Raw genomic sequence first — 21786 nt, forward strand, 5'->3', positions numbered from 1 at the left:
GTATGTACCAGTATATCAAGCCTTGGGGATATACAATGACTAAATAAAACCATGTGATGTTCCAGAAAATATACAGTCCCTGCCCTCAGGGAGCTTACAGTCTAATAAGGGAGATAAGACATGTATACAAAGAGGGTCAAGACCCACACAAGTGGATAAGGTCTTTGGAAAAAATGTTACTCTCTTTTTCCAGGGAGAATTGTTGGAAGAAGAGAGGTTTGTGTATAATTCCTACCAAATTTGGGATCAGCTTCACAGTTCCCTTTCTGAATCAGGTAATTAAGTACCTTGTCTCTTCTCTTTCATTTCCACTGCATTTTTATTGTTCTGGAAGCTGCTTCGGGAGGGATATCTGTTTTTGTTGGTGGTTAGAGCAGCCCAGGGTTGTGTAGACTTTTGTTATATTTGATTGATTATCTGGATTTTAACACCTCTTTCTCAGTTGGGGAATGCTACCACCAGTCATCAAATGTCTGTCATGCCTACAGCATTGTGTGAGGTACTGAGGATACCATGATGAAAATTGTAAATAAGGTACAAGGGAAAATATAACAAGGGCAGATGAAGGATCCAGACTAATATGAGGAAGCAGGGTTGTGTTTTATCTGACGGGAAAAGTGGTGCCTTCCCAGATGATGGAGCCCCTGAACTGCGCCTAGAAGACATAGAAGGTTTTCGACAGGTAGAAATGTAAAGGGAGTAGCAGAATGGTAAGACAAAATGGGCAGTGCAAATGTAAAGAGGCCAGAAAGGGCAGGACAAAACTGTGCAATCTCTAGTCTGGCTGAAAGTTAGATGATATGAAAGGGAGAAGAGTGAAATAAGGTGGAAAGCTGTGCTGGAAGCCAGATTTTCAAAGGGCCTTAAATGTTAGGGGGAGGAGTTTATCCAATACACTAAAGGGAGTCAGGAAATATTTATGAGATGGAGAGTGATTTGATCAGTCCTGTGCATTAAAAGGGTTATTTTGGTAGCCGTGAAGGATTTGAGCAGGAAAATACTGGAGGCAGGAAGGTGAGGTAGGAGCTTGCCACATAGTCCAAGAGAAAGGTGATGAAAGCCCTAGCTGGGCTGATGGCAGTGTAAGTGGAAAGGAAGGGACAAATGTGAGATGTTATAAGGATAAATGATCAAGGCTTGGAAGCTTATTGGATAGAGAGGCTGAGGGAGAGGGAGGAATCAAAGATAAACCCAAGATTTTGAGCCCAAGGGACTTGGAGAATGATACTGACAATTGCTGAGAAGTTTGAAGGCAGGGAAGCTTGGGGTGGGGTGGAGAGTAGATGAATTCAGTCTGGGATATTCTGAGTTGGAGGCTCCAGCAGGATTTCAAGGCAGAGACATTCAGTAGGATGTTGGAGATGCTGAAATGAAATGGAGATGCTGGGTCTGGTTATGTGGTCATTGGCAGTGATAACTGAAGCCATGAAGAAGAATGAGATTACTAAGGGGAGAAGGTAAACAGAGAAGAAAAGAAGGTCCAGGACATAGCATTTTACCTTCTGGTGCTTGTGGTACTCTCCAGAAAGTGTTTTGTTGGGCCCTACCACCTTCAGTCTAAGACTGAAGAAAAATTGATTTGAATAGGTCACATGAGGTGGTCCTGACATGGTCTCATTTTCCCACAGGCTGGTGCTCTCATACATGTGTACACAGATGGTTCAGTTCTTCTTACTCATGGTGGTACTGAGATGGGCCAAGGCCTTCACACCAAGATGATCCAAGTAAGCAGCCTAAGTGAGCACAGCAATAACAGGAGATTACTTTGTGGGTAAAATCCTCTCAGCATAAGGAGTTTCCTCTAGAAAGGCAATAATAGTACGATAAATAAATTGCCTGAACCCAAAAGACCTGGGTTCAAAACCCTTCTCTGAAGTTAACTAGCTGTATGACCCTGGAAAAGTCATTTCAAATCTTAGAATCTCAGTTTTCTCATCTGTAAAATGGAGGATCATATCAGTATAGAGAGATGGCTTGGCAGAGTGGCATACTAGAGGGTCAGAAGACCTAGATACAAACCCCATCCTCTGACACATACTATAATTGCTGTGGGACCCCTGGTAACCTCTCACTTTATCCAAGTAGTTCTTTAACCCTGTAAGTTGCAGAGAAATTTCAGATTTTCATAGTGTATATCTTCCATGCTCTTTTCCTATACTGATCAAATCACAAGTCCAGAGTGCCCCTCTATCCTTCTCCCTCCACACACAAAAATATGCAGTACCTACCTCACACAGGATTGTTAGGAGCTCAAATGGGAGGAAAAGTACTTTGTAACACCTTATTGTGCTATACAAATATCAGTTGTTATTATAATTACTAGCATTCCCTGGGTGAAAATGAGGCTATTCAATAGCTGTAAAAGCGGTATATACTTCATCATAGATTATTGTAGGGTTAAGAATTGGAAAGGACCTTAGGCATCATTTAATCAATTAATCTATCCCCTTAATTTTACAGTTGAGTAAATGGAGGTCCGGTGACCTTGAACTACACATCTTACTTTTCTGGCCCTTTATTTCATCATCTTAATGAATGAAGGGGTTGGATTAAATAATTTCTAAGGATTTTGAGACTCATCAAAGTTTAAATAGATAGAGAGCCAGCCTCAGTATCAGGAAGATTTGGGCTCAAGTCTAGACTCTCACATCTATGGCTATCACACTTATTGACTGTGTGACCCTGGCCAAGTCACTTAAATTGTCAGTGCCCCAGGTGATTCTTTAAAACTTAGAAATAGAGGAGGCAGGTGCTTCATCGTATTTGTAGAAAGTGCTTCCTCATCTGATGTTCTTTATACCAATGAAATCATGGATCCAGTCTAAAAATGGTCCTTTCCAGCTCTAACATCTAATGACCTTTCCACAAGAGCTGGTGATGTTGGCTATAGGACAGGCTTATAGGGAGGGATGAGTTCCAAGGAGGTAGCATGGGTAAATGATAAAACCTCATTGGTTTTATCAAAGGGTCATGCATGGGATGGGAGATTGGACTAATTCTAAAGTCTTTCACAATGCTAATAAGATTCAATAATTCTAAGGATTGCTAGCAATGCTTTCTAATATGCTGTAGTCATGGACTCCTCATTTTACAGGTGGCCAGTAGAGCTTTGAAGATCCCCACCTCCAAGATTTACATCAGTGAAACAAGCACCACTACAGTGCCCAACACTTCCCCTACAGCTGCCTCTGTCAGCACTGACATCAATGGACAGGCTGTCTACGTAAGGTTCTTGTGGGACTGTGCAGGTCTCTGGTATGGTTCAGGTTCAGAGCAGTCTCCCTGGGATGTCTGTGGCAGTGTTCCACTAAGGCTATTTGGTTATAAGTTTTTCTTGTTTCTCTGGTGCTATAATTAAGGAGGACCCTTTTCCTCCTGACTCAGGGGCATGGGAAAAGCCACAAGGTTCATTACTGCTTTCATTAATATTTCTGCATTTAGCTATAAAGGCTGAAGACAAGTGAGTGGACAGGGCAGGTCAGTGGAGAGAAAGTGAGATGGTCAAGCCAAGAGATGTGATGTCTGTTCTGGGATCCTTAATATAAGAAATCTGACTGAAATGAAGGGCTGATGATCTCAGACATTAACAGTCCTTAACAGTCCCCTTAAATATGCAGCAACAAAACTGATATTGTTAAATCATGCAAAAGATTTGCTCTGGCAGTGAATGAAGAATCAAAATGGCAGCTTTCTGAGTAACATCTACTTTCTCAGCCTCTCTTCTGTGCAGTGCCCACTTCATCTAGGATCCTTGGACTGTAGGTATCCTCCCACAGAGAAAGTCAGTGACTGCCTCTATTCTTCAGGCAACCCCAGCCTGCACCCCAGAATTCTGGAGCATTTCTGTAGCTTCTGAGAAATACTGAGAGTGAATAAGCAGAATAATAACATTTATATACCATTGGGAGGACTTTGAGGGTAGTTGAGGAGGAGCTGGACTTGGATTCAGGAAGATCTTAGTTCAAATTTTACCTCAGACACTTATTAGCCATCTGATGACTCTGGGCAAATCATTTTACCTCCGTTTGTCTCAGTTTCCTTACTGTAAAAGGAAAGATTTGAAGTTGGTGACCTTTGGGGTCCTTTCTAGCTCTACATCTATGATACTATGACTGATAACCAATATGTTTGGGGGGGGTGTTGTATGCTTTTTCCTTTAGGAAGCATGTAAAACCATCTTAAAAAGGTTGGAACCCTTCAAAAACAAAAATCCCAATGGTTCCTGGGAAGACTGGGTAAGTGTACATTTATTAAAGATAAACATGATGAAACTTAGGACCTGCCTATATTTGTAGTACTCAGGGTCTGTGGTTTCCTAAGTTTGAGAGCTTCATCCACTGGTGCAATTTATAGCCTTCTCTATACCTTTGTAGATAGGTTTTCCCCTCAAAATCCATCCCCTGGACCAATTCTCTAGTGAAGAGTTTTGATTCTTTGACCACGAATAGCCATGTATCAATGCAGATACACACAGTTCATCACCGGGGCCATACCCAGTGCCTTTCTGGCTTGGTCGGACCCCACTAGAGCTAATGCACACTAGTCACCTGCACACCGTGCTTTTTGGAGGGCAATTGGGGTTAAGTGACTTGCCCATGGTCACACAGCTAGTTTTTGTATTGTGTCTGAGGTCGGATTTGAACTCAAGTCCTCCTGACTCCAGGACCAATGCTCTATTCACCACGCCACCTAGCTGCCCCACACCTGCACACCATGAAAAGCCACTGGAGGATATCTTTAGTAGAGACACCTTGCATAGTAATAGGCACTTACTATGGGCAGCTAGATGGTGTAGTGGAGAGAGCACCAGGCCTGGAGTCAGGAAGACTCATCTTCCTGAGTTCAAATCTGGTCTCTGATGCATATTAACTGGCCAAATCACTTAACCCTGTTTGCCTCAGTTTCCTCATCTGTAAAATGATGTAGAGAAGGAAATGGCAAACTGCTCTAGTATTTTGCCAAGACAATCCCAGACAGGATCATGAAGAGTCAAACATGATTGAAATTTAATGAATAACAACAGGACATGTATGACCTAGGGTAAGTCGTTTAACCCCTGGGCTCCATTTTCCTCATTTGTCAAATGGTCTCTAAGGTCTCTTGTAGCTGTGGAGCTCTGATATAATGATAAATATGTTATTGGAATTGAACTGAATTTTGTCAATGAATGGAAAAGAATATAGAGAGAGATAGGGAACAGAAAGTCTTCCTTCCCTTGTTCTTGATATCTTTTCCAGTGAAGAGTGACCCTAAGAAAACATCTAGCAAGTCATGGATGGTTCTCATTGTTATTTTTTATTAAAACTTATGACAATATTGTCACCACTCCCAAGACCTTTGGACTTTCCCCCGAGGAAATGAATGAAATCAACCATACTTTTCTTCCCCATACTTCATTCCTTAAATCTTCTTTCTTCCCTTCTAGTAACCTCTTCCCCTCCAGGGCCCTATCTTTGTCTCTGATGGCTATTAACCAATCCTTATGAGGTATTAGCTTATTAACTAATTAATTAAGTATCCCTCTTAGGAGTATCTGAATTTTAAGGGAAGATACGGGGAGGTGTAAATTAAGTGATTTGTAAATCCAGAAAGGGCCACATAAATATCAGCTACTGTAATTATTATTGTTAGCTGATATTTCCATTTCTGACTTGGATCAGGGATGTTTTGTAGTGGAGCGAAAAAGTCAAACATTATGACCTGGAGGATAGAGAACTGTTGGTCCTCAGACTTAGGAAGACCTGGGTACAAATCCCACCTCTGACCCACACTGGCTGTGCGACCCTGGGCAAGGCACTTTTCTGATCTGCTTTAGAGTTTCCTCACCAGGTGCTCCCTACCTCAGTGGACTGCACCCCAACCCCACCCCAACAGCAACAACAACAACAAAAATTGGTGACCAGCATTGTGTGAGGGGATTGAGGATTGTGCCACATGGGAGGAACTGGGGGTTTTAATCTGGGAAATAAAAGTCTTGGGGGCAGGGTTAGGGGAGGGGAGACATGATGAATTTTTTCAAGTATTTAAAAGACTACCACATGGAAGAAAAACTCTTGTTCTGCTTGGGCTTAGAGGACAGAATTGGGAGCAATGGATGGCATTTATAAAGAGGCAGATTGAGGTTTGAGGTGATAGTATCCTGAAATAGAGTCACAACAAGGCTGGAAAGAATAATTTAGAAACATTATAAAGGAAAACAGCAGGACTTGGCGACAGGTAAAGAGAAGAGGCAGTGATGGATGGTTGAGGTTTGAAGCTTGGGTGTCTGGGAAAATGGCCACATTACAGCTTAGAATAGCAGATCTAGCTATGTCTTAATGATTCTCTCCAAGATTGGAGATTGGATAGGCAACCTCCCCATGTCTCTCATAATCATTTTCTCTCCCTCAGGTCAATGCTGCCTACCTGGCAGCAGTGAGCTTGTCTGCGACAGGATTTTATAGGTAACTCCATTCTTTTCTAATTCATCATATTTGGTTACTAAGGCACTGTTGGAAGAACTTCACCATTAGGAATTCTGATTAAGTGGCCAGGCACAGAGAGTGCCAACCTTTCTCTCTATGTGGATTTTCCATTAACATCATAGACAAAAATATTGTACAATGGTGGAGTTATTACCAAATACTCCTGGTATTTTCCATTTAGGGGCAATTCCTTAGAACCAACATATTTCTAATGAAACATCGGGCCTTGTTATACAGTGATAAACTCAATGGAAATATTGAATAGAGATTTATAAGAGAAGCAAATTCCTTCTCCAGCTTTGATGACGATGATGGTGATAACTGGCCTTTTTTAGATGAGACCTTTTTTAGATGTGATTTCACTGGTATAGAGAACTCCTTGTGGAGAATTTCCCTCTTCCAATTAACATTTATATAGTGCCTTCTATATGCCAGTCATTGCGCTAAGTGCTTTACAAATATTATCTCATTTGATTATCACAGCAACCCAACTAGGTAGGTGTTATTATTATCCCCTTCTCACAACTGAGGGAACTGAGGCGAAGAGAAGTTAAGTGCACTTTGCAGTTTATAGCCTCGGAGAGTTATCTGGGGTCATTAAAAGGTTAAGCCATTTTCTCAGTCTTACACTTTGACATTTTTATAGGCTTTAAATTTTGCAAAGTACTTTAAAATACAGTATCTTACTTGTGCCTTCCAGCCACTGTGAAGTAGGTACTTATTATTCCCATTTTACAGATAAGGAAACTGAGGCTCAGAGCTATGTTCACATAGCTAGAAGTGTCAGAAGCTGTGTTTGAAACCAGACTTTCTTCCACTTCCTGTACAGAACACTATTCATTGCAACACATTGCCTCTTTGAAATATATTAACAACCAAAGACCCCCTATGATTTGAAGGCCTGCCTATCAGATTTAAAAACTCAGAAATTGATGAACACATAATTACCATTAGTTTCATCTTGATCACACCTCTCCCTGTGAAGTTTTAACTAGCAAAACTAGTTTCTCATTCATAGAAATTTAAATTCAGGTAATAGGGTTTTATTTACCTTTAATGGTCTTTTTAGGGTATGAAACCTGTGGATGTATATGTATAGACATTTTCAAAAATATTTTTGCTAAGGTCAAAAGAATGTCAGCAGAAGAGATAGAAAAAAACAAAACAATTTAAACAATACATTTAGGCTGTCTAAACTATGGGTAGGGAACCTGTAACCTCAAGGCACATGTGGCTGTCTAAGTTCTCAAGTGTGGCCCTTTGACTGAATCTAAACTTCACAGAACAAATCCCCTTAATAAAAGGATTTGTTCTCAAATAGAGTACATTCTGCTATTGTTTTAATAGAAAATAATATGGCCCCAAAACTCCTTGAAGGAAGACCTTTCTAATTGAGAAGACTGTGGATTTAACAGTAACCACAGTTTTGTTTTAATGGTATGACCCTATACATTTCTGTGACCATTCTGAGGCTCTCATTACCTATTTAGAAAATAGAGGTGGAACTCTGATTTACAAAAGGACTTGATTCATTGATATTCATTGATGAATAGTAGTATACTCATAAAAATACATGATTACAATAGCATGGAAGAGAGATCATTTATTAAGAAATACCTAGGTTTCCTTGTCAAGCTGAAATGTTCTATCCTGACATTGTTAGTGAATAATTGGAAAATGAAAATGAAAAACTCTGTGAGCTCAAGGAAAAAGGTAAGGTTTCTTTGAAAGGCATTGTGGTGCAGCTGGGAAGTCACTGGATTTGACATCAGAAAACTTAGGTTTCCATACCAGCTTTACTGATTACTACCTGAGTGACTTTGGGAAAGACTCTTCCCCTCGCTGGTGCTGAGCATCAGCTTGATAACTTCTGTAAGTTTCCTTCCCCATAAAATGAGATTGGCCTGGATGGCTGATTCTAAGATTCCTTCTGGTTCTCTATCTAGGGTCCTGTGATCTTTCCTAAACTCAGTTTTCTCACCTGTAAAATGGGAACAATAATAAAACTTGTACTAACTATCTCATGAGGTTATTGAGAAGGAAATGTTTTGTGAACCTTAAAGTGCTAAAGACATTGATTCCTATTATAGGGAAGGTCTATTTTTTTTCCTACTGTTCATCTTGAAATATATGATGTCTTTTCTTCTCAGAACACCCAACCTGGGCTATAGCTTTGAAACCAATTCTGGAAATCCCTTCCACTACTTCTCCTATGGTGTAGCTTGCTCTGAGATTGAGATAGACTGTTTAACAGGTGATCATAAGGTAAGGAGTTTGGAACTCTCTTATTCCGGAGTCAAGCTAACCAGTAATAGTAATAGCTATGGGCTATTAGAAGGAAAATCCTTGATTTACAAAAATTATAGCGTCCTAGGATTGAAAGCTTTTAAGGGCCATACACATGATAAATCGCAGAATCATATACCAAAAATTGGAAGGGAATTTAGAGAGAATCTAGTTCAACCTTTTCCTCCTTCCCTCCCATTTTATAGATGAAGAAATTGAGACCCAGAGAAGGTAAATGATTTGCCTGAGGTCACAGAGGAGTAACAGATTTAAATCCAGATCTTCTGGTTCAAAATCTGATAGTTTTGCATGATCTTACCACAATCCATAAGTGTTGAGATGTACTATCGGACACGAGGAACTTTTGATTAATACTGATGGATGAATGAATGTGATTGGAGAACCTTAAGTACATAAGATGATGGAAATAACGCTTGATCTGGAGTCAGAAGATCTGTGTTTGAAACTGGGCTCTGCTGCTTCCTACCTATTGGCCTTGAACAAATTACTTCTATGGGTTTCATTTTTGTCATTTGTAAAATGAAGAGGTTGGACTAGTTAATCTTTAAGACTCCTTTCATATGACCTCAAAAAATGCAACTTAATAACCATGGATGTACTATTTCTTTTTTTTTTAAAGCAATTGGGGTTAAGTAACTTGCTCAAGGTTACAGGGCAAGTTTTGTGTGTGTGTGTGTGTGTGTGTGTGTGTGTGTGTGTGTGTGTGTGTTAAGTATCTCAGGCTGGAAATGATCCTGGATACTTCTGACTCCGGGGCGAGCGCTCTTACTCACTGCACCACCTAGCCACCCCTATTCATTTCTTAATATTAAGTTTTCTATATTCTAAAAACTTCCTCCTTGCTTGATATCTACAGGACACAAATTATCAATTAGTTAACAAATTAATTCAACAGTTATTGAACACCTACTTTGGGTCAGCTAAGCATCATGTAAGTCATCAGAAATACAAAGGTAGGGTGAATAGAATGGCAGATTTAGAGTAACAACCCTTCTGTAAGTTTCCTTCCCGGTAAAATGAGATTGGCCTGGACAGCTGATTCTGAGATTCCGATCTGGGTTCAAATCCTGACTCTGATAAGCTATGTGACAATTCAAGGAGGAAGATCAGATTAAGCTGCTGCCACTCTGACTTTTCAGTCACACTCTGTTCATGTACTTTTTAGTGAACGTGTGCATTTGTCTACATATTGTGCCTGAAGGTTTGAACTATTCAGGAAATCCATTGGGGCTTGTTGGTTTCAACCACAGTGGTTGAATTGGTTGAAGTTAAATTGGTAAGAAAATAATGTGGTTTCCAAAAACTAATTTCATAGATCTGAATGGTGATGCCACATAAATTATTTGCACATCAATTTGGTACTTATCATGTTCAGAGGACAGAAAACCACTTCTTTGATAATGTTTTTTCTAGTCAACTACCTTGGTTCACATTATTATGGTGGCATCATTCTATAAGATCATATTTATTTTGGGGAAATTAATTTTGATTGCCTTAATAGTTTCATTGAAAAAATGGTGTTGGTAGCCTACTGGTACTTAGATTGTAAACACAGCTGAATTCTCTGAAGAGGATGGTATGGGTCATCTCTGATTCCTATGATCTGATTGATGATTGTAACAGTAAAACTTGATCCAGGACAGAATAATTCAGAAATCAGCTAGCCTTGTGGATCAAGTGGGCCTGGGACACCATGTATATAATAGTGGAACTGTGGCAAGGCAGTGCTCACTATGGAACTCCAAGAGCCTAACCTAGCCAAGATCCTGGCTATTATTTTTAACATTTATCTGTCTTCAAACTACTCCAACTTTTCCTTCCATTGTAGAACATCCGCACAGACATTGTCATGGATGTTGGCTCCAGCCTGAATCCAGCTATAGATATTGGACAGGTAAGGATCACATGGAAAACTAGGGTTGAAACAGATTTGGGTACTGGTCTCTCCATTTTGATTTTCTGGTTCAGTTACCATAGCCTGTTGTTACTTTTAGAACCCCCCCACCTAGACAGATAGTTGATAGATGGATTCAGAGTATAGAATAAAAAAGATCTTTTTTTTGGATATGGCCAATGGAGGGATTTGTTTTATTTGACTATGAATATTTGTTATAAAGGTTTTGTTTTCTTTTTTCTTGGGAGAGATGGGAGGGGAAAAATATTTTTGTCAATTGGAAAAATTAAATTAAATTTAAAAAACCCTACTTATTAAGCACATTTACCCATAGAATAGTTTGAAGTATTGTACAGTGGTTTTAGGTCAACATGGTCCCTGCTGAGTGGGCATTTATAATTTAAGACAACACTAACATGGACTCCCTTTAAAAGGTAGCACAAACAACCAAATAAATTCAGGATAGTAAAAGTATTAGGTGAGAAGTAGCATGGCCTAGTGAATAGAGAGTTGGCCTCAGAGTCAGGAAGACATAGGTTTAAATACTGCCTCTGGCATATATTGGCTGTATCACTCTGGGCAAGCTACTTAAAGTGCCCCAGATAGTTCTTTAAGACTAGGTTGGACCAGAATTGTTGATCTACATTGATAGGGGAGTTTTCTCTCAAGAAGTTTCCTACATCAATGGAGTCACAGGTCTGCACCAACATCCATCCCTCTGCCACCAATAAAACATATTGTATATACCCATACATATTGAAAGCAAAGCCTTCTTGGAGTAGACAGTGTAGACAATGGGGAGAAGTCATCAGATATATTCCCAGAGAGAGTTAGAAATTATCATAGTTTCCTTTTTTCCCTCAATAAGTTCTAAAAGATTTTATGGTAGAGATTAGATTTGATGAATTGAAAGTTGTACCAGAGATCATTGGGAGGGCTGGGGGTGGAGGATGGGAGAGGGTTGTGGAAGGGAAAGTTTCCAGACTAATGAAAAAACTTAGGAAATGCCTATACAGACTTAAAAGGATAAACAAATGATGTGCCCATCATATACAGAAGGGATAAACTTGAATTTAGGGAAAGTCAAAAGAAGTGACTGTATGGAAATACTGAGCAGGCAAACCTAGAAGCAAAATCATATTTCTTAGAACAGGAGCAACTGATAACACAACATACAGAAATCCAACATTCTAAGAAGCAGGTTATTTCTCTTTGAATGTTGTGGATTTCTTGAATCCATAGGGACTCTGTGTATTAATAGGACACTAGTGCTAAAGGGGCCTTGGAGGATGTCTAGATTTATCCTCTGTCTGTGATGTTATACCTGGGGAATAGAAACTCTGCAGATGGGAGAGAACTTGCTTTTTTTCTGGATGTGGCATCATTGGCAACTGCAAACTGAGAGACCTGTTTCTCTCTCTTATGTCTCCATTTCCTCAGAGATAAAAGGGAGGTCCCTTTTCTTCTTCATATCAGGATTTTTTCCAAAGACTAACATAAATGCAGCATGGTATAGAACAATGGTGTCAAATTTAAATAGAAACACCGGCCACTAAACCATATAAAACCATGCAAAAGGATCTCTGTGGGCCATATATCTATGTGGAAAACCACATATTAACATTATCAATGTCCGCTTGTATTTTTGTTTATTTTGTTAAATATTTCCCAGCTATATTTTAAAATGGTTGTTCAGTAATCAGTAGCATTTGGGTCCATACAACCTGAGAGCTACATTTATGGTATCTCTGGTGTAGCTGATAGCTGACCTCAGGGGCAGCAAGACCTAGGTTCGAGTCTTACCTCTGATAAGGAGAGCTCACCCACTGGCTGCATGAACCCTGGACAAATCATTTAAAGTCTGAGTTCCCCAAGCAACTTTCTAAGACTAAAAGATGGACAGAGATATTTCAGATCTATAGTGGTAAGGAGAGTTTTCTCATAGAGCATTTCTTATACCAATAAAAGCAAAAGTCTTATTCCTAAAAAAAGTATTGATCAATATATGAAACTCCTCCCCTCTCAAAGCTTTTATGAGTACCACATGACTGTAATAACTGGGGATCTTCTATACTCCTTCTCTGGGTCAAACTCTTGGTGGAAGCGTCAACAACTAGTAGTCATCATAAGGACTGGATCTGGGAGGTACATTAGGGGTAATGGGGTGACATAGATCTGCCATTGTTTAATTAGGCTCTGAGTACATTAGATATGCTAGGGAAATAGTACAATGACTTTCCTTTCCCTTCATTTATCTTTTAGGCTATTACTCAGGTCTCATTAGATTTGAGTTCTTTGTTTATGGAAAGAAGTGGTCCTTTGAGAAAAGTCCAACACTTGGTGTTGAAAGCCAGGGTAACAAGTGAATCTTTGTCTGTCTTGCAGGTAGAAGGGGCATTTGTCCAAGGCCTCGGCCTCTTTACTCTGGAGGAGCTGCATTACTCTCCTGAGGGGAGCCTGCATACTCGGGGACCCAGCACCTACAAGATCCCAGCCTTTGGCAACATTCCTATTGAGTTTAGGGTGTCTCTTCTTCGGGATTGTCCCAACAAAAAAGCCATCTATGCCTCTAAGGTATCACTATGGGATCTGCATATTTGGGTTTAATAAATGTATCTTTCAAAGTCAGTGTAAAAGCCAGTGGTCTTTTCAGCTATGCATTGCCTAGGTCTAAAATTGTCTTGTTCTCTTGAAAACACGTGATGCTGGGTGCTGGTCCTGCCCAAAGATTCGAGTTCAATTTGTGTTTGAAGGGATATCTTGAAGGAATATGAACTCATTTCATCTAGAATCTGTTTAGGAAAGTTTCCAGATTAGTCTAGTCAAGTTGTTCTGACTTCCTAAGTATCAAACAAAGAGGCAAGCCTCAGTCTACTCATTTGTTAAATGATGCGGCTAATAATCCAATGCAACTTTCTCCTAGTGATGTTTTAAGGATTGGCTAAGATAGAAGAGAAGAGCCAACATAGTGTATAGAGAGAATGCTGATCCTGGAGTCAGGAAGCTATGGACTCCAATACAGCCTCAAATATCTGCCATGACCATGGCCAAGTCCCTTAATCTCTTTGAGCTTTGCTTTCCACATTTGTAAAATCTGTAAAAAAAAAAGAGAGAAAGAGAGAGAGAGAGAGAGAGAGAGAGAGAGAGAGAGAGAGAGAGAAAGAAATCTGTAAAATTAATAACCCCTTTCTCACAGGATTGTTGGGAGGATGAAATGAGTTAATGAAGATAAAGTAATATATAACTAGGATCTATTATTATTTTTAATAGATATCATTTGTTAATATACCTCTATTTACCCTATATCCTTTCATTACTTTCCCCTTGGAGAGCCATCTTTTATGACAAAGATTTTTTAAAAAGAAAAATAAGAAGAAAATAATCTCAGCAAAACTAGTTAGTGCATTGAAAAAAAATCTGACAACATATTTAATGTTTCACACTTGTGGCCTGCCCCCCCATGCAAAGAAGTGGGGAAATCTTATTTTTGGGGTCAAGCTTTGTTCTTTGTAAATGTGTATAAGCCGTTTTCTATTGCTTTGTGGTGGTTGTTGTTTTCTATCTCTATTATGGTAGTCATTGTGTATATTGTTTTTCTGGCTCTCTCCTTATCATATCCATTTTTTCTTTCAGCACAGTAATATTCCATTATATTCTTGTACCACAATTTATTTAGCCATCCCCCAAACTATATTATGCTTAATACAGTTTGACATTCACCAAGGTTTCTCCACCTCCTTTATTTACCTCCAAAGGCAAATAAAGATTCTACTTTATATTTTTGCCCATTCTTCTTTTGATGGTCTGGTAATGAGATCAAAGTCACACGTCTGGTTCTTATTTTTTTTATAAAGCAATTGGGGTTAAGTAACTTGCTCAGGGTTACACGGCCAGTTATTTCTGGGTGTGGTGCTAAGTATCTGAGCCTGGATTTGATCCCCAGGTCATCCCGACACTGGAGCTGGTGCTCTTACTCGCTGAGACACGTGGCCGCCCCTTGGTTCTTATTTTTCACTCATTTTGAGTAAGATCTCCATTTGCAGCTCATACTCTATTTCTCTATATGCATAGGATCCAGGTTTCTGCACAATAAATTGAGTATGGGGCTGTTTGACTCCTTTTCCCTGGTTTATTTTTGCATAGGCTGTTGGAGAGCCCCCCCTTTTCCTGGCCTCCTCCATCTTCTTTGCCATCAAGGATGCTGTCTCTGCAGCCCGTGCTCAGCATGCAGATTGTAAGATGAAGGAGCTTTTCCAGTTGGACAGCCCTGCCACCCCAGAGAAGATCCGCAATGCTTGTGTGGACAAGTTTACCACTCTGGTATGATTTTTCACAGCCTTAATGATAACCCTCCTAGAAGGGAAGGTGTTTGGAAAGAAGTCTTATCTGTGAATTATTGTGAAAACCAAGGTTGAGGAACTAAGGAGAGGGCCTTATGAAGCTCTATCTTTGTTGGACAACATAAATTCAGTGTTATTAACCATTAGCAATATAATGAACTCCAACCAATGGGGAAGCCACAGGAAGTCAGAAACTGGCTTGCCATAAGGAAGAACTTGGTTCTAATGAGAACCCTACATGAGAATGAACTGGCTTGTTGGATGGGAGGTTCCCCACCATTGGAAATGTTCTAGAGATTAGATGACACTGGGGGGGGGGGGAGACAATAGAAGAGATTCCTCCCTTGTGCTAAGATCCCTTATAACTCTAAAATTCCATACTTACAGAGTACCAAAAAAAGCCATAACTAGCAATATTTTCACCAGGGCCATAGTTAGGGGTGGCAAGGAGGCTTACCAGGGTTGTAATCTTGAGGAAAGAAGCCTTGGGAATTCTTGTGGTTTGGAAATAGCATGTGGACTTTTGGGTTCAAATCCTGCCTCTGATATTTGATATTTATGTGACTTTGAGCAAGTCACTTGATTTCCCTAGGCCTATAGCTACTATGGGGAAAAAGCCTGACATACCACTATTGGAAGTAGAGCCTTTCAGAGGAGGAAGTACTCTCCCATAGGGTCTATTGGTACTCCCTCAGTTTCCTACCCTGAAGCAAAGCCCCATATGCCCCATCCTAGTTATACCTCTCATGGCTCAGACTCTCTAAAAGAGCAATAAAATTATGAGAAAAATCTCAACTCAGCAGTTTTGTAGCAGGGTCACATGTTAGGTACTAATTTGATTCTGTTTGTGTGCTGGTTCATTTGAAAGAGAACCTGCAAAAACTTGTGGTTGTGAGGAGGGCTTTTTCCTTGGTCTGAACTTCAGAACTAGTATCTTAGCTCAGGGTTTGTCTGGATTTACACATGTGCAGAGCGCTCCGATTGCCAGATACATTTCATACATTACATAGAACATAAATACATTTCATCAGTAATAATAGTAATTAGAAAATGGGCTTATATCTTGATGCTTTTATTCAATTACAAAACACAATCATTTTGTCCACCGGCACAATAGTCCTTAAACAGTCTACATAAAAGAATAATAGGAGTATATTGGCTAATGGCAGAACCATTTCTATTATAATCCATCAAAAAGAAAAGGAAATGATGATGGTGATTATGACTATGACAGTGATGATGATGATGACAACAGTAATCCCTTCACTGATGATGATTGTAAGATGTCCCTACTTCCTCTTATTATATGACTTTCATCTGTGGCTTCCCATAAATTCTCTATGAAGAATCCATTTTCATCTAGTTGTTTTACTGTGTCAAGGGAGGTAGCCATGCAACACAATGTATAGATTTTCCCATTCTGATTCAAATGAATAGCTGGTGGTACAAACTAGAAATGTTCTGACAGGCACTCTGTTCTGGAAGCAATGGGCTATGGCCTGTGTGAATGCTGTGTTCCAAAGGACAGGACTGAGGAGATGTGTTTAATTGTGGAGGGGGTGCGGATGAATGGAGCGACAAGGATCTTACAAGTCAACAACTGTTTCCTTTCCTCTGCAGTGTGTTACAGAAGTGCCAGCAAATTGCAAGCCATGGTCTATGAGAGTCTGAGAAGAAAGTCCATAGAACAGGGTCCCTGTTGAGCAGAAGGAGCCTCCAAGAGAAAAGAAAAGCACCTATTCTGGGATCCAAGATTCTAAATGCACAACATAAGAAATGTCTGGGTCATCACATCTTCTCTGGATTAAGGAAATCAAACATTTAGAAAGATTTTGATCTACTATGTGATTTGCAACAGATGTGATGAGAAAATTCAGAATCTTAAGGTTGCAGTAGTAGTAACTGAATAGTCACTCCATAGTAATCCATAGCTTCCTTTACATAAAAAATCCAACAAATTAGCTACAAATCGAATGCTATTGCTTACAACATCATCAAAACCAAAATCAAAATATCTCTAGACAAACTCCCAAGCTAGGGTCTGCCTCCTCGGGCTTCTTTCAACCAACACTTACAACCTTCAGAAGCTTAGACCAAAGTTCTTTGGGAATACACTTACCTTCCTTTAAGGGATTCTCATTACAACACCAGAACTTGAAATTCTGAGCTGTCCCCTTTGTTTAAGGGTAATTAAAAACAGAGGCTCCAAATTCTTCAAGAGAAAAAAAAAAGACACTCCCAGCCTTTTGTTTGCTGATAAAAAAAAAAACACCTTAATGTTGATTTGACTTCATTTTCTATAGCTTACATGGATCAAGAAAGGAAGCATGCTATAGTTGATAAAGTACTGGGTTTAGAGGCAGAAAAACAATTTTAAATCCTTCCTCTGATACTTACCAGCTGTGGATCCCCGGCCAGATCATTTAATGTCTGAGTACCTCAGGTAACTCCTTAGGTCTTGTCTACTAAGTTCTAGATGGGTTAGTAGAGAAAGCTCTTAAACCTAACCGAGAAAATCACAGCTGCTTTGCATAAAGCAAAGACTAGGCTAGTATCACCCAACAAACCCTACTAGCAAATTTTTATAGTCCCTATTAGATCCTACCAAGCTGAAAAGGCACGGAGTAGGGACCCATGCAGGGCGGGATTGTATGTTACCTGAGGAATAGCCTGACTTTGTTCCAAGAGGTTCCTCCTGAGGCTGGTCAAAGGGTTATGCTTTTCTCAGCCCCAGCACCTCCTAAAGACCTGCTACTAAGTTGTAGATGCTATGGGACCTGGGTTGGTGGAGTAACTAACTACACAGATCTTTTAATATTCCCAAAATAACCTGAGTGTCAGTGAAGACCTTACTAATTAACTGTTAATTTTCAGTTTGGCCCCTTTCAAAACATGAAGTGTTCAGTGGATTTGGAAGCCTCTGGGTTATATTTATTAGTGTTGAGAAAGTTACAAAGTAGGCCTTGTGATAACTGAGAGCCAAAACCAAGGTTTATAGCTTTCAATTCAGTGGTCCAGAGTGAGGATGTAGGAATGGCATCTCACCCAAGGTTTTCCCAGGAATGATGACAGAGGGCAAAATCCTGCCTTGGATTTTGAACATGGAACTTCACTGCCTTGGTTTGCTTAGGCAGAAAGGGAGAAGGAAGTAGGAGGGTTCCTTGTGGAGGAGTGGTCAGTGACAATATTGACTAAGACTTGTTCTTCAGATTCATAGTGGGAGTAAGCTCATGGTTTGTGTAAGCTTTGACCTTTCCTTGTGTAAATGCTTTAAAAAATGTCACATACTATATAAATGTAAGATGTTATCATTGTTATGGAAATAACGTCATGCAGCTTTTTCAAATGAATCCATATTAGGTCACCCCAAACTGACTTCATGTAAAATGTAAGTTCTTTGGGAGCAGGGACTGTTTCATTTTTATTTTGTATCCCTAGCATTTAGCACAGTTCTTGCCTCACAGTGTGCTTCTAATAAATACTTGTTGATTCATAGGGAGGAAGAAGACAAAAGAAAGCTGTAGAATCCCATATTTGGAAGGAACCTCAGAGACCATACATTTCAACTTATAGCTGAATAGGAATACTCTCTACAACATTCCCAAGTGATCCTTCAAGTGTTTCCACTCAAGTACCTTCAGTGAAAAGCAGCTTCCCCTCTCCCAGAGCAGCCTATCCCATTCTTGGACAGCAGTCATTGTAGGTTTTTCTTTATTTGAGCTTGAAACTGTCCCTCTGAAACTTTCTTCCACTGCTTCTAGCTCCTCTCTGAGGAGATCAGAGTACATCTAGGCCCTCTTCCATGTTTCAGTCTTTCCAAAATGCATAGGACCCTGGTTCTTATCTTAGCTTTTTCTCTAGCTACTTAACAAACTTCAGGCAATCCATTTCATCACCTTTCTCTGGATCTGTTTTCTTATCTGTAAAGTGAGGGGGTTGTCTGATGAGCTCTAAAGTCCTTTACTGGATATAAAAATTCCGTCATTCAACCTCTGAATGCAACAGTATTGGAGATTTGCTTCACTCACAGAAATGGATCACTTATGATTGTGGGCTAATAGAGTGTGAAGACATCCCTTTACTTCCTGTTCCCTAATATTCCCCACATCCATGGGGCAGATAAAGAGTCAAAGAGAAGAGCACATTCTCAACTCTGGCAGCTATGAGATAAAGAATGATGCCATTTCCTCCAGCTCTTAGTTTCTATAAAAGGTTTTTCCCCTCCGACTAGCCAATCATTATTAAGCACTCTCACACACAGCCTGGTTGTGGGGAGAGAAGTTCCTGAGAGGCAGCTTGGTTGATTAGAATGTTTAATGTGAGACATAAATGAAGCTGTCAGCTGTTCCAGAGAAGGAGTGTTAGAAGGGTCAGTCCTACCATTGACACATGATAAGTACTAATAAATCATCATTCTCACCCTTAAAGATAGTGAAGGTACCGATGGGGCTATAATCTGCTTTCTTTTCTGCAGCACAGAAACAACAACTATTGAGTGCTCACTGTTTCCACGGCACTAGTATACAAATAGAAAAATAACACAGACCTTGGCTCTTAAAGAGCTCACATCCTAATTGTGAAGATAATGCATATAGGTTTTAGTTGCAGTCAGATGGAAAGGTCCCATTGTCCTTAAGGTGCAACAGCAAAGCAAATGGTAATAAATTTTCTTTAATGGTACTTCTCATAACATTTTCTCTTTTTTAAGGTGCTGGATAAATTCTGGCTTATTTACAGTGTGTTTAAGGCTGCAGATCATCAAAACCTGTATTCAATTTTACCTGGATGTCCACATGGAAAAGTTACAGCCTTGGGGCCAACTTTCTTAGAAGATTGTAAGCTAAAGTTCTTGACCCCCAAACAAGCAATAGCTTAGACTTCCCCTTATTTATGTTTTAGGATCATGACTGAACAGATCCTCCATTGTAAGGGTGATACAAAGACAGAAAGAAAAATATTTTTTCCATTGGAGTTTAAAGGGCATTTAAAAGGCTAGGAAGTCTGCTTACCCCAGTGATGGGACAATGTGATCTTGTAATAGGAAATGAAGGGGACATGCCTTCAAAAAGGGCTTTTGTTTTGTTTTGTTTTGTTTGCTTAAATTAAATTTAATCATGCCTTTCATTATCATTTCAAATAGACTGGGTAAATAAGTCCAAAGTGAGGTATAACATCTTAGCCTCTGAGATAATTACCTACCCTTGATCTCTTACGAGGTTTTGAGGCAGAATATTTCAGAAATAAACTTCAGTTTGATTTCCCCACTTTTGTGCTCAGACCTATTCCATGCCTTTCATTTATCAACCAAATCAAAGCTGAATATTATTTTCATTCACACTGACAAGGAAAAACAATATGTGCCCAACTTGTTGGTTGATTTAATTCAGATAAATTTATGTCTTTTTTTTTACCTTTTGGTAGGAAAGATGATTTAATATAAAGGTTCCTAATAATTTCATATTGTTACCACCAAGAAAAATGCTTGATCTTTAGGCACATTGATCAAAATTAAAATGCTCATTTATTAATCTTGTGTTTGTTACTTAAAAAAGACTAACCACTTCTTGCTGAAGCAAACAATTCTGCCACCTATTTCTCCCCTCACCTGACCTTCCCCTCCCTGTTTTAATAAGGGAGCAGGAGTGATTGTGTAACCTAATGCCTCTCTGTTCAAAATGGGGTTTATGTGTTAATGATGGGGGGGAGTATCCCACATGAAGTAGGTAGAATCAGACATCACAGTTTAGCTCTACTAAAGAAAGAATTGCATTGGATATTTGTAAGACAAATAAACAGCACACTGGAGGGCTGCTAGCACAGGTTCACTCTTGATCTGGTCAGGCAGGAAAGACACCAAGAAGGGGTTAATAATCTTGCTGTATTCTAGTCTAGTTTTCTCAGAGAGGATTGTGGATAATGGGAGGACAATGTCCTACAGCATTCACTAATCACCCTTCCCACAGGGGCCTGTGAGAAGTGGGGACAACTACCCCTCGGGCTTGAGGGAGTCAGTTGAGACAGGCACTCCTTGTGTATCCCCTAAATCCCCTCAGGCCTCAATGGGGGCCAGCTGAGGCAAACACAGATTCCCACAAACCTTGATGGGGGCCAATTGAGGAATGCAGAGAATTTTTGCATTCAAACCAAAGATTCCCCTCAAGGTTCCCCATTCACTGTCCACTGCCCACCTGCTTTATAGGGCCAACAGGCAAAGAAGGCATATTGCCAGCAATAATGTCACAAGTTTACATCACCCCACCCCTGTATCTCATTGCGCAGTCTCAGTGGATGTTATAGTATTTACCATTATATAATGCTATGCAAGCATGGAGATGTTTTGAACCATAACTGTGGGAGTTCATATCTAATACCTGGGAACAAGAGATTGTTATGGCTATGGATCCTGGGAAACTGAACTCTAGAAAATAATAACAAAAATTCACTTCACACACACTAAAATCCACCTTATTTACACTAAAAATTCACCTTACTTACAATATTTAAAAACTATAAACCTGTTGGCTAGAGCTTAAATTAAGTGTGAGTTCTATGAATGTGTCCAGTATAATTTTTGTCTGATTTCCCTTTTGTGAAGGCCTGAAGAGTGGACCCTGTGCTGATTTTGCAATGGAGGACAAGAGAAAAGATGTATGTTGGGGGAGGACACAGAATGGGGGAAATAGTGGGGGCAGAAACGATTATGAGGTACCTCATGTTGAGGTTCACTGTGGGAATGTGTGAACACTGACGGCGTTTCATTGGAGTTTTCACAATGGAATTT

General features: G+C 39.8%; 1 protein-coding gene across 1 annotated transcript in view; it reads left to right on the forward strand.

The window, feature by feature from the left end:
- The window catches only part of XDH (xanthine dehydrogenase), a 79743-nt gene extending 59210 nt beyond the window's left edge, over nt 1-20533 (forward strand). The window contains exons 27-36 of the mRNA XM_069107235.1: nt 194-275; nt 1629-1724; nt 3095-3223; nt 4161-4235; nt 6391-6443; nt 8615-8729; nt 10600-10665; nt 13051-13239; nt 14809-14985; nt 16626-20533. Coding sequence (XP_068963336.1) covers nt 194-275; nt 1629-1724; nt 3095-3223; nt 4161-4235; nt 6391-6443; nt 8615-8729; nt 10600-10665; nt 13051-13239; nt 14809-14985; nt 16626-16676 — 1033 coding nt within the window. The 3' untranslated portion in view covers nt 16677-20533. The remainder of the gene's footprint in view (nt 1-193; nt 276-1628; nt 1725-3094; nt 3224-4160; nt 4236-6390; nt 6444-8614; nt 8730-10599; nt 10666-13050; nt 13240-14808; nt 14986-16625) is intronic.
- Nucleotides 20534-21786: the final 1253 nt, after the last annotated feature.

The sequence above is a fragment of the Petaurus breviceps genome, unplaced genomic scaffold (assembly GCF_028583685.1).
Source record: "Petaurus breviceps papuanus isolate PSGF00001 unplaced genomic scaffold, PetGlider_PUasm1.0 89292, whole genome shotgun sequence".
NCBI classification, from domain to species: domain Eukaryota; kingdom Metazoa; phylum Chordata; class Mammalia; order Diprotodontia; family Petauridae; genus Petaurus; species Petaurus breviceps.